Genomic DNA, 14770 nt, shown 5'->3' with positions numbered 1-14770 from the left:
CGCTGGCTCGACACGTTGGAAAAATTCATATCCCGACGAAGCCTCAGGAGGCGCCACGCCGCCGCGTCGTGCGCGCGGGCCGCCTCCTCTGCGGTGTCGAAGGTTCCGAGGACGAGACGTTTCTCGCGAAACCAGATCTCAGCGGAGAAGGCGTCGGAGGGCGCTCGCGGATTCCGCGAAAATCCGAAGCGCGTAGGCGGCGGATCGGCATGGTGACGCAGAGGCGGCGAGAGTGAGCGGCCGACAGAGTGTGAAGGAAGCGCCTTCTTTTATAGTGAGCGCCGGCCGCGGCGCGCGCGCGAACCTTTCCCGCGCGCGGTCATGAAAATGGGTCAGTCCGTTAGGCGCACTGCCGACCCAAATCTAAAAAAGGGCGGACGGCGGGCGGGCGGGCGGGCGGCCGACCCAAATGGACAAAAACCGGACAAAAATGCCGTCCGTTTGGGTCGGCCCGTTGGAGTTGCTAGCGGGGCAACTCCTCCTTGTGTCTATCCAATTTTCGCTCCATCACCGTTGGCGTGTAGCGCGGAGAGCGGGGCAACTCCTCCCCGGCCTCATCGCTGTCGCCTCCATCGATAGGGCCAGCGGCGTGGTGAAGAAGGAGATAAACGCCACCCACTTCAGCGCCGTCGCCCGGAATCGGCGAATCGACTTGATCCATAGCCCAGAGTAGCACCTCCAGCACGTGCCTTCGCTCGTCTCGCCCAATCAGAGCCTCTTCTTGCACCTCCACCAATGAATCCATGCTCCTCTGTCAGAATCCAGCACTGCCTCTGCTTCCACCTTCAACTCCGTGGCCCATAATAACAATGGAAACACCTTCTGGCATTTTTTTTATTTTTTATTAGCATGTTGGCAGAAGAGCTGCCAAATTCATTCATCAGAAAGAGGCATTACAAGTACGAACATGAGTATTCCACCTTCCACTCCCTTTATCATTTTAAAAACTTTAAAAATTTCCAGATTTAGCGATCCATTGTTTTGATATTAGAGGTGGATTTCTGTTGACATTATTACTAGAAGTGGATTTCTGCTGACATTTTCTTTCTTTCAAATTCCTGTTGACATTATTATTAGAAGTGGATTTCTGTACGCAAGCACCGCTGTCACCTTTCACTTCACCTTCAGGAATATTGACTTTCTGGTTAATCAAAGATCAGGAAGCATATTAAAGCACAGAAATGGCTCTATATATAAACAGTGAAGCAAGTGCGATTAGCGATCAGAAGACCAATTATTTCCACAAAACAACCTTTGCCACTGCCCGGCGTATTCCCCTCTCCGCCGGGGCGCCATGGATCCGGACGAGGAGGTCGAATTCGATCTCTCCCCGTTCGCCATCGTGTACAAGAGCGGCCGCGTCCAACGCTCTGGTCTAACGTCGCGGAAGAGCCCCGGCACCGACGCCACCACCGGCGTCACCTCCAAGGACGTGGTCATCGACGCCGGCACAGGCCTCGCCGCGCGGCTCTTTCTCCCCAAGAGCGTCCCGGAGTCCCAGAAGCTCCCCGTCCTCGTCTACTTCCACGGCGGCGCTTACGTCGCCGAGTCGGCCTTCTCCGCCAGGTACACCAGCTACGTCAACGCCCTTGTCGCCGCCGCCCGCGTCGTGGCCGTGTCGGTGGAGTACCGCCTCGCCCCCGAGCACCCGCTCCCCGCCGGCTACGACGACGCGTGGGCCGCGCTCCGCTGGACAGCCACGAGCTGCGTTTCCGCGGGCCCGGAGACGGAGCCGTGGCTGGCCGACCACGGCGACCCCACGCGCATCTTCGTCGCCGGCAACAGCAGCGGCGGCAACATGGCGCACAACGTGGTGATGAGGGCCGGAAAGGAAGGGCTCCGGGGAGGCGCGCGGGTCGAAGGGATGGTGCTGCTTCATCCGCTGTTCTTGGGCAAGGCTCCGGTGCCGTCGGAAGGCACGGACACCACGGCGACCGCCGAGAGGAACTGGCGGTTCGTCTGCGCGGGAAACTACGGGCTCGACCACCCGCTCTCCAACCCGCTCTTGATGCCGCCGGAGGAGTGGGCGGCGCTCGGCTGCCGACGGGCGCTGGTGACGGCGGCCGAACTCGACCCCTCCAGGGACAGGGCGCGCATGTACGTCGAGGCGCTCCGCGGCAGCGCGTGGGGCGGCGAGGAGGCCGTGCTGTACGAGACGGAGGGCGAGGGTCACATGTATTATTTCTCCAAAGCCGCGAGATCCAACTCCGTCGTGCCGGAGAAGGCGGCGAAGGAGATGGCCATTGTTGTGTCCTTCATCAAGCGCGTTACATGCACCAGTCCATCGGATTGTAACATTAGATCTACGTTGTGAATCGAAGCCACTCTTACAGTTCGTTTGTGACGAAACGAGAGCACACCGCGGCCGCGCCGGCGTGCGCGCACCGATCAGGGCTCAGGTTCCGGCGATGAACGCCACGACGCGAGCCATGAGCTCCTTGGCCTTGGCACAGTCCGGCTTCTTGAGGAAGAAGACGTGCCCCTCGCCTTCCGACTCGAACCACGCCACGCCTCCACGCCATACGCTCCCGCGCCACGCGCTGGTGGTCACCGCCGCGTAGTACGCTCGGTCCCTGGCCGCCAGCCAGTCCTTCTCGCCTGCGCACACGAGCATCCGCTCGCACCGGAGATTCTCCATCCCCGGGGCGCCCGGCGCCATCGGGTTCATCCTCGGGTCGTCCGCGCCGCCCACCGCGCCGGGGCACGCGAACTCCCAGATCATGGCCATGTCCTTGGCCGTCGCCTCGACCTCACCTTCGAGGAACGTGTTCCCTCCGAACCAAGGATGCAGAAGAATCGCGCCTTCTACTCTCGGCGCCGGCTGGAACGACGCTCTGATGAGGACGTTGTGCACTATGTTGCCGCCGGCGCTGTCGCCGGCCAGGAAGAGGCGCGCGCTGTCGCCGTGCTCGGCGAGCCACTCGTCCTGGCTCGAGGCGGCCCACGATAGCGCGGCCCAGGTGTCGTCGTAGGCGTCGGGCACCGGATGCTCGGGCGCGAGGCGGTACTCGACGGAGACGGCGACGACGCCGGCCGCGGCAGCGAGGGACGCCACGTAGTTGTGGTACTGCGGGGAGACGGCCGACTCGACGAGGAAGCCGCCGCCATGGAAGAAGACGAGGATCGGGAGCCTCTTGGAGGGGTCTCGGCTGGTGGGGAGGAAGAGGCGGACGGACAGGCCGGTGTCGGAGTCAAGGACCACGTCTTTGGACGTGACGCCGGTGGCCGGGTCGAGGCCGGTGGGCACACGAGCCGGGCGACAGAGGCGGTCCATCTGGCCGCTCCGGTATATGCGGTAGTCATCGCAGTCGAACACTACTTCGTCGGCGCCGGACTCCATGGCCGTAGCCGCGCACAGATCTGAAGGTATAGTTTGTTCAGTGGTTGGTGGCAGTGGCAGAGACTAGCGGTGGACTGGAAAGTGTGAAGTTGCTGCTGCAGCAGTCGGTAATTGACAAATTTAATCTATGGACGAAATCAAATCACAGAATAAACTGCCCGTGAAACTACTTCACGCGGCTGAATTTTTTGAGTGACGCCCGAGACAAAGGCGTCACATTACACTGTGCAACGCCTCGCAGATAGACGCTACACGTCTGGCCAGCGTCGCATCCATGTAATCCGAAAATTACTAAGTCAATGTGCAACGTCTGAGAGCTAGGCGCCACAGGCGTTGCACTAGTGGTTGCTTCATTTTATAGTGCAACCACTAGTGCAGCGCCTGAGAGCTAGGCGCCATACTATAAAGTGCAACGCCTAGCTCGTAGGCTCTGCACAATGACTTAGCAATTTTTAGTCGGTTTGGGATACAACGTTGGCCAGGCGTGTAGCGCCTATCTGTGAGGCGTTGCATAATGTAGTGTGACGCCTTCGTGTCGGGCGTCGCACAAAAAGATTAGCCACGTAAAATAGTTTCACAAATAGTTCATTCTGTAATTTGATTTCGTCTATAGGTCAAATTTATCAAATTTGCTGTAGCTATCGCCTGCCAATCTATTTCTAGAAGTTGGCACAAAATGATGTTACCGCCAATCTCGGAACGCAAATTTTTCAAGAGAACTTTGTTGAGTAATGTGATTGTACTAGGAAACATAAATTAGACTAGGAAATATTCTGGCTTGCCTTGTACTTCAAATAGATCATGTACTTCTATATATATGCCCACGAGGTTCAAGCAATACAACGACAATTCCACTAAAACCCTCTCTCCCTTCTGACATGGTATCAACCTAATCGATCCTAAACCTTAGTCGCCGCCGCTTCCGCACCCACGCCACGACACGTGGTCCCCGCCGCCGCCATTAGGCTGTTTTCGTGATTACACCAACCCGTGCGCTACCGCTGCGTCGCCTCTTCGGGCCATAGTGACGCGGCCCGCGGTCAACCGCCGCCCCGAGGCCATCCGCTCCAGACCGTCCCCGAGGCTGCACCGACCCTCGTGCTGTCGCTGCGTCGCCCGGTCGGGCCGTAGCGAGCGTGGCACGCGGTCCCTGCAACCGCCGTGAGGTCTTCCCCGCCGTCGTCCCGACCCGCGCTACCGCTGCGTCGCCCCTTCGTGTCGTAGCGTCGCGTCGCGTGGTCTACTTCGCCGTCCCCGCGCGTCGACTTCTATGCCGTATTCGTCGCGCCGCCTTCCTAGGCGCGGGAACGCCACCGTTCGCGCCGGTCTTCGTCATGCTGTCGGGTTCTTCCTCGCCTACCTCGGGCACCGTCGCCGCGCTTCTGACCTAGCCGCCGTCGCCGCTCTTCTTCTCGGTCCACGGCGACTACCTCGACACCGGCCACCCCGACTCGACATCGACCACGGCGTCCCTCGCACGGCTACCTCGACCACAACACATCGACAAACGGCACAAAAGGCTACCGCCTGCTTGAGCAACCTCGTTGGTTTCCACTCCAGCCACGACTCCGCGATGCGTCGACCGTTACGACTGGGGGGGAGGGGGTTGTCCGTCGGCTTGCATTCGGATTCTTCTCCAGTCTCACCGTCTGCGTCGCTAGCGTTGTGAATGCGGGGGGATGTTGAGTAACGTGATTGTATTAGGAAACATAAGTTATAAGTTAGACTAGGAAATATTCTGATTTGTCTTGTACTTCAAATAGATCATGTATTCATATATGTATGCCCACGAGGCTCAATCAATACAAGGACAATTCCACCAAAACCCTCTCTCCGTTCTGACAAACTTAAACCCCAACTAGGCGCCATCACCTATTTATTCACTCATGCAGAGCAACTTCCCTCGAACACAATGGAGATGATCTGCAGACCAACTCTGTCAGGCGCCGGCTATGAACGCGACGACGCGGTCCATGAGCTGCTTGGCGTTGTCGCACCCGGGCTTCTCGAGGAAGAACACGTGGCCCTCCCCATCGGACCCGTGCCAGGCCGCGGTGCCGCCCCACGCGCTGCCGGCCACGGCGTCGTGGTACGCGCGGTCGCGCGCGGCGAGCCCGTCCGCCAGCCCCGCGGTCACGAGCATCCTCACGCACCCGAGCCTCTCCAGCGCCGGCGCGCCCGGCGCCAGCGGGTTCATCCTCGGGTCGTCCGCGCCGCCCACCGCGCCCGGGCACGCGTAGGACCAGAGCATCCCGGTGACCATGGGCGCGGCCGGGTGCTCCCCCTCCACCGGCTTGCTCCCGCCGAACCACGGGTGCAGCAGTATCGCGCCCTCGACCCTCGGGCTGCCGTCGTTGGAGGTCGCCCTCATGAGCATGTCGTGCACGATGTTGGCCCCCGCGCTGTCGCCGGCGAGGAACAGGCGGGCCGTGTCGCCGTGCTCGCGGATCCACTCGTCCTGCGCCGACGCCGCCCACTGGAGCGCGGCCCAGGAGTCGTCGTAGGCCGCGGGGAGCGGGTGCTCCGGGGCCAGGCGGTAGTCGACGGACACCGCGAGGACGCCGGCCGCCGCGGCGAGGGCGTTGACGTAGTTGTGGTACGTGGAGGAGTCGGCCGACTCGATGAGGAAGGAGCCGCCGTGGAAGTAGACGAGGACCGGGAGCTTCGTGGAGGGTTCCTGGAGCTTGGGAAGGTAGAGGCGCACGGAGAGGCCGGAGTCCGCGTCGAGGACGACGTCCTTGGAGGTGACGCCGGTGGCCTCGTCGACTCCGGCGGGGAGGATGGGAGGCCGGTTAAGGCGCTCTATCCTGCCGCTCTTGTAGAAGCGGAAGTGCGCCGGTGCCTCGAACACCACCGTGTCGGCGTCGGCGTCCATGGCCGTGGCGAATGGAGAAGGTGTTTGCCTTGAGGCTTGGCCTTGGTGTTGTGACTATCAGCTTCGCGAGGTCTGTCAGATTTAAATGGCGATAAGGTGCCAAGTCGGCAGCGAGCTGAGGAGTGCGCATGGCCACACGTAATTTCTGGCCTGGATCCATTGCCATGAGAATGCAACGATCGGATAATGCATCAATCGAGACAGTTGATTGTACTGTATGATCCGACGGCAATGTATACTCACTATTTTTTTCCTCTTCAAAAAAGAAAAGAAAAATAGAACCGATATCAGCGACAAATTAACAATTGGCTCGTGTGTGAAACAATCCAATCTAATAATTGTTGAACATAAGAGATTAGAAAGCTTGAACGTTTTACAGTGCAATCACAAATGCTTATATACACGCACATACACTCATTTTTGTGTTGACGGGAAGTGTGAAGTTTAGAACTTGACCGTAGTGGACTGGTTTCATCGCAAGAAACACAATCATACCCTTGGAGCATCTACAGCCGGACATGGCAAATCCGGCCCCTCAAACGCCCGCGGACGCGCCCGGGCGCGTCCGCCGACACTGACCAGACACTTCCCAAATCGCGTTGTCCACATCCGTGCCTCTCATATCCGAGTCCTATATCCATACTAAATCATGCAATGTCGATCAAACTACGTAGACCAGCTGACCGGACATAGAATCCGACATAGGATAGCACAATAGTTCACCAAAAGATCCACCAAAGTTCACATAAACAACAGACAACTTTATACTACATCTAAAACTTGAAATGAAATTGAACTTCACCACTTTATGGCCGGCCCTTTCCCTTTCTGGTCGCCGGCGTACCTGTAGCCATCGGCGGCTAGTGGAGGATCGTCCGATTCGTCGGATAAGGAGCCGTGGTCGTCGGACGACGAGGAGGAGACAATGACGAGGCCTTTCAGGCGCTGGACGGCTCGGTCCTGCAGGCGCCTGAGCTTGGCCAGCCGAGCCGCCTCTGTCACCTTCTCCTTCGCCTCCCGCTCAGACTGCTCGATGGCAAGCCGGAGAGCCTTCGCGTTCTTCCGGCGGAGCCGCCGAGCGCCCGTTTCCACCGTCGTAAGCGACCGGCGATAAACCCACACGAGGAGCTTCTCGTCCTCGTCGGGCTCCGCCAGTAACCCACGGCGGCGGCGGACAAAGCTCTCCGTAGCGTCCCTCTCCCTTGTCCGCCGCCTCTCGCGGGCGGCAGCTCCGACGTGCGCGTCCGGGCCGGCGGGGCGGGCACAAGCACCCATTGTCGGTGTCAAAACCGGCGGATCTCGGATAGGGGGTCCCGAACTGTGCGTCTAAAGTCGATGGTAACAGGAGACAGGGGACACGATGTTTATCCAGGTTTGGGCCCTCTCTATGGAGGTAATACCCTACGTCATGCTTGATTGATATTGATGAATACGAGTATTACAAGAGTTGATTTACCACGAGATCGTAATGTCTAAACCCTAGAGGTCTAGCTTGTATGGCTATGGTAATATATATCTCTCCCTCTCCGGACTAAGTTCTCCGGTTTATATAGACACCAGGAGGATCTAGGGTTACACAAGGTCGGTTACAAAGAAAGGAATCTACATATTTGGTCGCCAAGCTTGCCTTCCACGCCGAGGAGAGTCCCATCCGGACATGGGTGCAGTCTTCGGTCTTCGTATCTTCACAGCCCATCAGTCCGGCCCATGGCTAACAGGCCGGACGCCCGAGGACCCCTTAGTCCAGGACTCCCTCAGTAGCCCCTGAACCTGGCTTCAATGACAAGGTATCCGACGCGTAGATCTATCTTCAGCATTGCAAGGCGGGTTCCTCCTTCCGAACCCCAAGATAGTCTTCAGACGAAACAATTGTGTACAGATTTGCAACACACAGCCGTAGAGAGTATTAATATTTCACGAATCCAATCTGCTGACCACTTTAGTAACATGACATCACGTCAGTTCGGCCATAATTTTGAACCGTTTTTCGTCTGCCACTCCATGTTTCGAGACGCGGTTGCCATTGGCACGTCTTGTCAAAGTATAGATCGTGTCCCCTTATTGCAGGATTTTCATCAATTCGGGCATGGGTAACCCAACTGTGCCTGTTTACACAGCCCTTGTGAATAGGCGAGTGGGGAGGCGTTCGATATTCACTGCCTTTATAAGGGGATAAGGATTCCCTCTTCTTCTCCCACGCCTTCTCCTTCCTCTGCCCATCCATACTCGAGCTCCAGCGCCCAAGCTCTAGCTTTCCCCGCCCGAGAAAGCACTCCAATCATGTCCGGATCCGGAGCTGGAGGCAAGTGGATGGCCTCCTTCGTCAAGAAGGAGGACATCAAGGAGCTCCGGGGAGGCCGGATACCTGGCCAAGGGGATCGTTTACTGACTCCCGGCCAAGGGACAAATCGTCCCTACCCCAGAGCCCCATGAGAGGGTGGTGTTTCTCACACATTTCGTCCGCGGGCTGGGATTCCCTCTCCACCCGTTTGTTCACGGATTGATGTTTTACTATGGGATGGACTTCCATGATCTAGCCCCCAACTATATCCTCAACATCTCGGCATTTATTGTCGCGTGCGAGGCCTTTCTCCGTATCCCACCTCACTTTAGCCTATGGTTGAAGACCTTCAATGTGCAGACGAAGGTGGTGAGCGGCCAACAAGCAGAGTGTGGAGGCGCCATGGTGGGAAAGATGCCCAATGTCACCTGGCCCGAAGGCTCCTTTGTGGAGACGGTGAAGGGGTGGCAGTCGGGGTCTTTCTACATCACCAAGCCGCCCAACACCAATTGGGCGGCAGCCCTCGAATTCCGATCCAGAGCTCCGATGCGGCTCACCTCCTGGCAAGAGAAGGGCCTAACCTGGGGCTCTTCGAGCGAGCTGACTGGGCTCCAGACGTGCGTCCAGAACATCATAACCAAGAGGATCAAACTAGTCAACATGATCTAGGTTATGCTCATTCGCCGGATCCTTCTGTGCCAACGCTGGACTTGCTATTTGTGAGAGCTCGATCCGGCCAAGCACCAAACGCTACTAAGCTCTTCGGCACGATGCACGAAGACATCTGGAAAGTGCTCTTCAAGGCCGGCGAGACACCACCACCCACGACCGAGGATCGCGGGCTCAACTTAAAACGCCATGCCAATTCGGTAAGTTCTTTCATTTTTTCAAGGTATACCCTCTACTGGCATATTTTGAGGAAGGAGTCTAAGCCTTCCTATCAATTTTTCAAGCCTGGATCGAGGCAGATTAACTGTCCGGCTTCGCTACCTGAAGACCAAGAAACCCCACTTCTGACGAAGATGCTGTTTCCGGCGCCTTATGATGTTCCGGAGAAGAAGGCCAAGAAAACGGCCAAAGGGGCCAGGAGTGGCCTTCGCCGAAAAGGTGCTTCGGACGTGACGTCCGGAGACGAGACTCACTCTTCGGCCGCCGAAGATGATGACGAAGAGGAGGAGGAAAACGACTCCCCCCTGAGGAGGGAAGGAAGAAAAGGGGGGCCTCCCCAACTCTGGAGGCGAAGGCGCCCAAGAGGGGGAAGGGCTCCCTCACGGATAACTCCACGTGGCATGTCGATAGCAGTCCGGAGCGACCCCCCCCCCCCCGAACCAAGCCTCAGGCTGCCTCGTAAGTACCTTATGCACACCCAAATGTCTGGCCTTTCCACTTTGTAATATTAATATGTTTAAATTATGCTATTGCAGTCCGGCCTGTGACAGTTCCCCGCGATCCTCAACAGGAGGTTCGTTGGATTCAAAGGAGATGGCCAGCGTGTCACCGCCGCCCGCTCACTCTCCCTCGGCCAAGGGTGATGACGAGGTGGTGTCCCAAAGGACCTTCTCAGGTCAGGGAGAGGTTCCGGAGGTCTTCGGGGTGGCGCCAAAGGATGACTCCTCGGCCGCCGGACACATGGGGGGAAAAGCCCCCATGGGGACTGGTGGTGGGGGCCAAGTTCAATTCGACCCCCAGCCGGATACCATTCCGGAGACCTACACGGCTCCGGAGTCAAGCGAGCAGCCTTCCCTGAAAGTAGGAGGTGTGCCTGTTCCACCAGTGACCTCTGTCCAATCAGAGGCACCGGATAATCTGCTGGAAGCGCTGTGAGGCGCTTCCATTGTGGATGAACACCGTATCCTTATGGGTGCGGTGATCAAGAAGGTTCTGTCCGCCAAAAGCGGACTGACCGAAGCCTGTGCTAGCATTCTAACAGGCTTTGAGGTAAGTAATATAATTATAGAGAGAATATCACAGTGTAGACAGTAGCCCCTGATGCTCTGTTCGGTGTCCGGAAAGGAAAATCCGAACAGAGGATCAAAATAATTTTCATAGGAGTCTAACATAAGATGTCTATGTGAATAAGCAGACATCGCTGATGGCTGCTGCCGCTCATACTGCGGAGGTCTCCGGACTAAAGCAGAACCTGGAGCGGGCCGGGAAAGAGCTCGGCCTCGTGAAGAAGCAGCTGGAGGACAGCCAAAGTATGCAGTAACCTGCGTGTATATTTAGGAAGGATGAATGGTTCATGCTGACTAAAGTGTCATGAACTTTATTAGGGGCCACGATCGAGGAGGCGTCCCTCAAGAAGGCGTTAGCCGAGGCCGAGGACAAAGCGGCCAAGGAACGCGCCGCGCGCGAGAAGCACGAGGCCCGGATCAGCGAGGTCCAGCAAGAGCTCCAGGACGCCGTCAAGAAGTATGAGTCCCTGGAGCGTGATTCTAAGACACAAGGGTCCAAACTTGCGAAGGCCCGCCAGAGCGCACAAGATGCCTGAGCCGAAGCCTAGAGCGCCCTTCAGGAAATCCAGGCGGCCAAGAAGATCGCCGCGGGTAAGGCTTTCGTTATGCAAAGCAAGTCTGCGAAGGAAACATTCCTTTTACTTACCCGAATTTGGAGCTCTCCAGGGGCGTTTACGGATTTGCCACGCAGCGTATCGGATGCTACCGAGTTCTATCGAGCCGAAGAAGGGAGTTCTACGGAGAAGCTATTCTGGTCTCAATACCTTGGACCAGAACATCCGGTGCCCGTCAGCGACTAGCTGAAACGGCTGGTCGAGTTGCACAAGGCGGCCGAGCTAGCCATGAAGGACCTAATAGTCTGACTATGGCCTGCCGAGCCCATGCCCAGCAGCTACTTCAGACTTGTAAAGCGTCTTGTGGGTGCCTGCCCACGGCTTGAAGTCGTGAAGCGGTCGGTCTGCATTGAAGGTGCACGGATGGCCTTTGCCCGCGCCAAGACACATTGGGTGAAGATGGATGCCAAGAAGCTGATGACCGAGGGGCCGCCTGAGGGCAAGGAGCACCGCCGACCTGAGCTATATTTTGATAGTGTTCTGGAGGGATCCCGCCTTGTGGCGGAGCAATGTGCGAAGGATGTTATATTACCATGAAAACATTCATGTTGTCCTGTCCTGTAATATGAAACAAGGTCGTTATGTAATATAGTGCTTGTGACTTTTAAAATTTTACCTCCCGTGCGGCCGTTTATGAAATCTGAGGGTTAGCCAGTCGTTGGCTTCTGCCCCCATGTAGATAGTACGGGTGTTCGGGATAAATCTAAACACTCTTTACTCCATGTTCTGATCCTTAAAGGAGGTGTTTAGCGCAACGGACAAGGCAATCAGACTATACGGCTTTTATCGCCCTCACTTAGCCATAGGAGTTTGACAATGAGAATTTTGGCGAAGCCCCTGGTATTCGGAAGGCCGAACTAGGGGCGCTATACACACCTGATCGGATAAAAACCAATTCCTTGATAAAGCAGAAAAAAAATCTCTAAGGATTTGAAACCTCTCCAACAGCTGACCAGCTCTCGCTGCATCATGACAGTTAGTTTTCGGCTTTCTCTACTGAGGTGCTCGTCCAGAAGAATCGGGACACAATCGCAGTAGTTCTCCCTTTACTACCCTAGCCGATATAGCGGAACGTAATGTAGTAAGCACAGGAGCCGGGCAACCCAACTATTGACCAAAGACATGATTCGGAGCCGATGCATATAATGCTATAAGTTCGGGGTGCCGAACTATACTGTAAAAGTGCTCGGACTTTGTTGCCGTATTGCGGGGCGCGATGAAGCCCCTGGCAAAGTAATACGTACCAGAGTATACGGGTGCGATGAGTAATAAATACAGAGGTAAGGAAAAAAAATCAAGGAATAAGCTGACGCTGCCAAATATTTTTCATTGTAATTTGATTAATACGTCGAGGTGTACTTGTGCAAGCAATGCGATAATCAAGTAAGGCTATTTAACATGCCATGACCAAGAGCGAGCTACGTGCGGGTATGTAAAATAGGTATAGCAATCGTTAGCAGAGACCACCTGGGGATTCCCTTGTATGTCAAAGCTCCTTGCCTCCTTGGTGTATCCGTCTCGTGATCGGTCCGATGATCAGGTTACTAGAAAAAGCCTCGAGAAGAGAAAAACCCGAAATGAAAAAGAAAAAGTGAAGGTGTGCGGATCCAGGGTCGGTCGAGCCGCACCGTGGATCACGGGCTAGCTATGCCTCCATGGAATTTTGAGTGCGTAGTTATGTACGCGCGGTACGAATGCCGCCGTTTGATTAGGACTGGGACGGAGGCCAAATTGCTAGTTAAACTCTTGACGAGCCGGGCTGTCTTGCTGCAGGATAGTCCGGACTCTCTTAATGGTGTCCGGGGGCTCGGCCGTCGAATTAAGGTTCTGCTGGAAAAGGCCGCGCTGTATTTCTGCTGCTAAGGCCGTGGTATGCTCCTCGGTACGGAGGGAGCATTCCGTATTTCCATTGACTGTTATGACACCACGTGGTCCGGGCATCTTGAGCTTGAGATAAGTGTAGTGAGGTACCGCATTGAATCGAGCAAATGCGGTTCGTCCAAGCAGTGCGTGATAGCTGCTGCGAAAGGGGATGATGTCGAAGATTAACTCCTTGCTTCGGAAGTTGTCCAGAGATCCGAAGACAACCTCTAGTGTGATTGAGCCCATACAGCGGGCCTCTACGCCTGGTATGACTCCTTTAAAGGTAGTCCTTGTGGGCTTGACCCGTGATGGGTTAATGCCCATTTTGCGCACTGTATCCTGATAGAGCAGATTGAGGCTGCTGTCACCGTCCATGAGGACTCGTGTCAGGTGGAATCCATCAATGATTGGGTCTAGGACTAGTGCAGCTGATCCGCCATGCCGGATACTGGCTGGGTGATTCCGACGATCAAAAGTGATCGGGCACTATGACTTTGGATTGAATTTTGGGGCGACTGGCTCTATCGCATAGACGTCCCTGAGTGCGCGCTTGCGCTCCCTCTTGGGGATGTGCGTAGCATATATCATGTTCACCATTTCGACCTGAGGGGGAAACTTCTTCTGTCCCCTTGTGTTTGGCTGCAGGGGCTCCTTGTCATCGTCCTCGCTCTGCGGTCCCTTTTCCTTGTTTTCGGCATTTAACTTATCGGCTTGCTTAAAAACCCAGCAATCTCTGTTGGTATGGTTGGCTGGTTTGTCTGGGGTGCCATGGATTTGGCACGGACGGTCGAGTATGCGGTCTATGATGGATGGTCCCTGATTGTTTCTTTTATATGGCTTTTTTCGCTAACCGTACTTGGAGCCGCTGAATCCGGCAATTGACAGCAGTGTCATCGGTGTTGTCATCATTGCTTCGGCGTTTGTGTTTGCTGCCTCGGAGCTTGCCGTTGCGGTTCTTAACCTCATAGGGTGCTGCCTCACTGGCTGTGTTTTTGCTACGAGCCAACCAACTATCCTCACCCACGCAAAAGCGGGTCATGAGTGCCGTGAGGGCTGCCATAGATTTCGGCTTTTCTTGGCCGAGGTGGCGGGCGAGCCATTCATCGTGGATGCTATGCTTAAAGGCCGCTAGGGCTTTGGCATCCGGACAGTCGATGATCTAGTTCTTTTTGGTTAGGAACCTAGTACAAAATTTCCTAGTTGACTCTCCAGGTTGTTTGACTATGTGGCTTAAATCATCAGCGTCTGGTGGCCGGACATATGTACCTTAGAAGTTGTCGAGGAAGGCTTCTTCCAAGTCCTCCCAGCTGCCGATAGAATTTTCAGATAGGCTATTTAACCAGTGCCAAGCTGGCCCTTTGAGCTTTAGTGGGAGGTATTTGATAGCGTGTAGGTCATCTCCGCGGGCCATGTGGATATGGAGAATAAAATCCTCGATCCATACCGCGGGGTCGGTTGTTCCGTCGTATGATTCAATGTTAACGGGTTTGAACCCTTCGGGGAATTCGTGATCCATTACTTCATCGGTGAAGCAAAGAGGGTGTGCGGCGCCTCTATATCGGGCCACATCACGACGTAGCTCCCATGGAGTCCGTCTGCGGTTGTCGGCTCGGGTGTGACTAGGTTTGTCATGTCCGAATTGGTAGCCGTCATCACGTGTTGAGGAACGTCCTCGCAATCCGTAAATCGATCGGGTATATCCTGCTTTATTGTTCAGGTCATGTCGAAGGTCATATATATATGACCGTGAGCTGATTTACCTCTGCCTTTGCGATGAGGTGGGGCGGGCTGGTGTTCGGCTTGAGTTGCCGCTTTGTCCCATCCACGTGGTGGTCGGTCAGC

The 14770-nt window shown here is 55.9% G+C and overlaps 3 protein-coding genes across 3 annotated transcripts; 1 reads left to right on the top strand and 2 right to left on the bottom strand.

Annotated features, from left to right (window-relative positions):
* The first annotated feature begins 1169 nt into the window (after positions 1-1169).
* LOC125509580 (tuliposide A-converting enzyme b3, amyloplastic-like) lies at positions 1170-2349 on the top strand. The gene has a single exon (XM_048674573.1). It carries the CDS (start codon positions 1295-1297, stop codon positions 2312-2314), a length of 1020 nt encoding a protein of 339 aa, XP_048530530.1. The 5' UTR covers positions 1170-1294; the 3' UTR covers positions 2315-2349.
* On the bottom strand, positions 2159-4072 carry LOC125509581 (tuliposide A-converting enzyme b1, amyloplastic-like). The gene has a single exon (XM_048674574.1). It carries the CDS (start codon positions 3338-3340, stop codon positions 2396-2398), a length of 945 nt encoding a protein of 314 aa, XP_048530531.1. The 5' UTR covers positions 3341-4072; the 3' UTR covers positions 2159-2395.
* Positions 4073-5091: 1019 nt separating this feature from the next.
* Positions 5092-6285, bottom strand: LOC125509582 (tuliposide A-converting enzyme 2, chloroplastic-like). Its single transcript, XM_048674575.1, has one exon. It carries the CDS (start codon positions 6213-6215, stop codon positions 5280-5282), a length of 936 nt encoding a protein of 311 aa, XP_048530532.1. The 5' UTR covers positions 6216-6285; the 3' UTR covers positions 5092-5279.
* Between the last annotated feature and the right edge of the window lie 8485 nt (positions 6286-14770).

Source organism: Triticum urartu, chromosome 5, assembly GCF_003073215.2.
Source record: "Triticum urartu cultivar G1812 chromosome 5, Tu2.1, whole genome shotgun sequence".
Lineage (NCBI taxonomy): Eukaryota > Viridiplantae > Streptophyta > Magnoliopsida > Poales > Poaceae > Triticum > Triticum urartu.
Note: the sequence above shows the minus strand (reverse complement) of the source record. Positions and strands in the feature narration are given on the sequence as shown.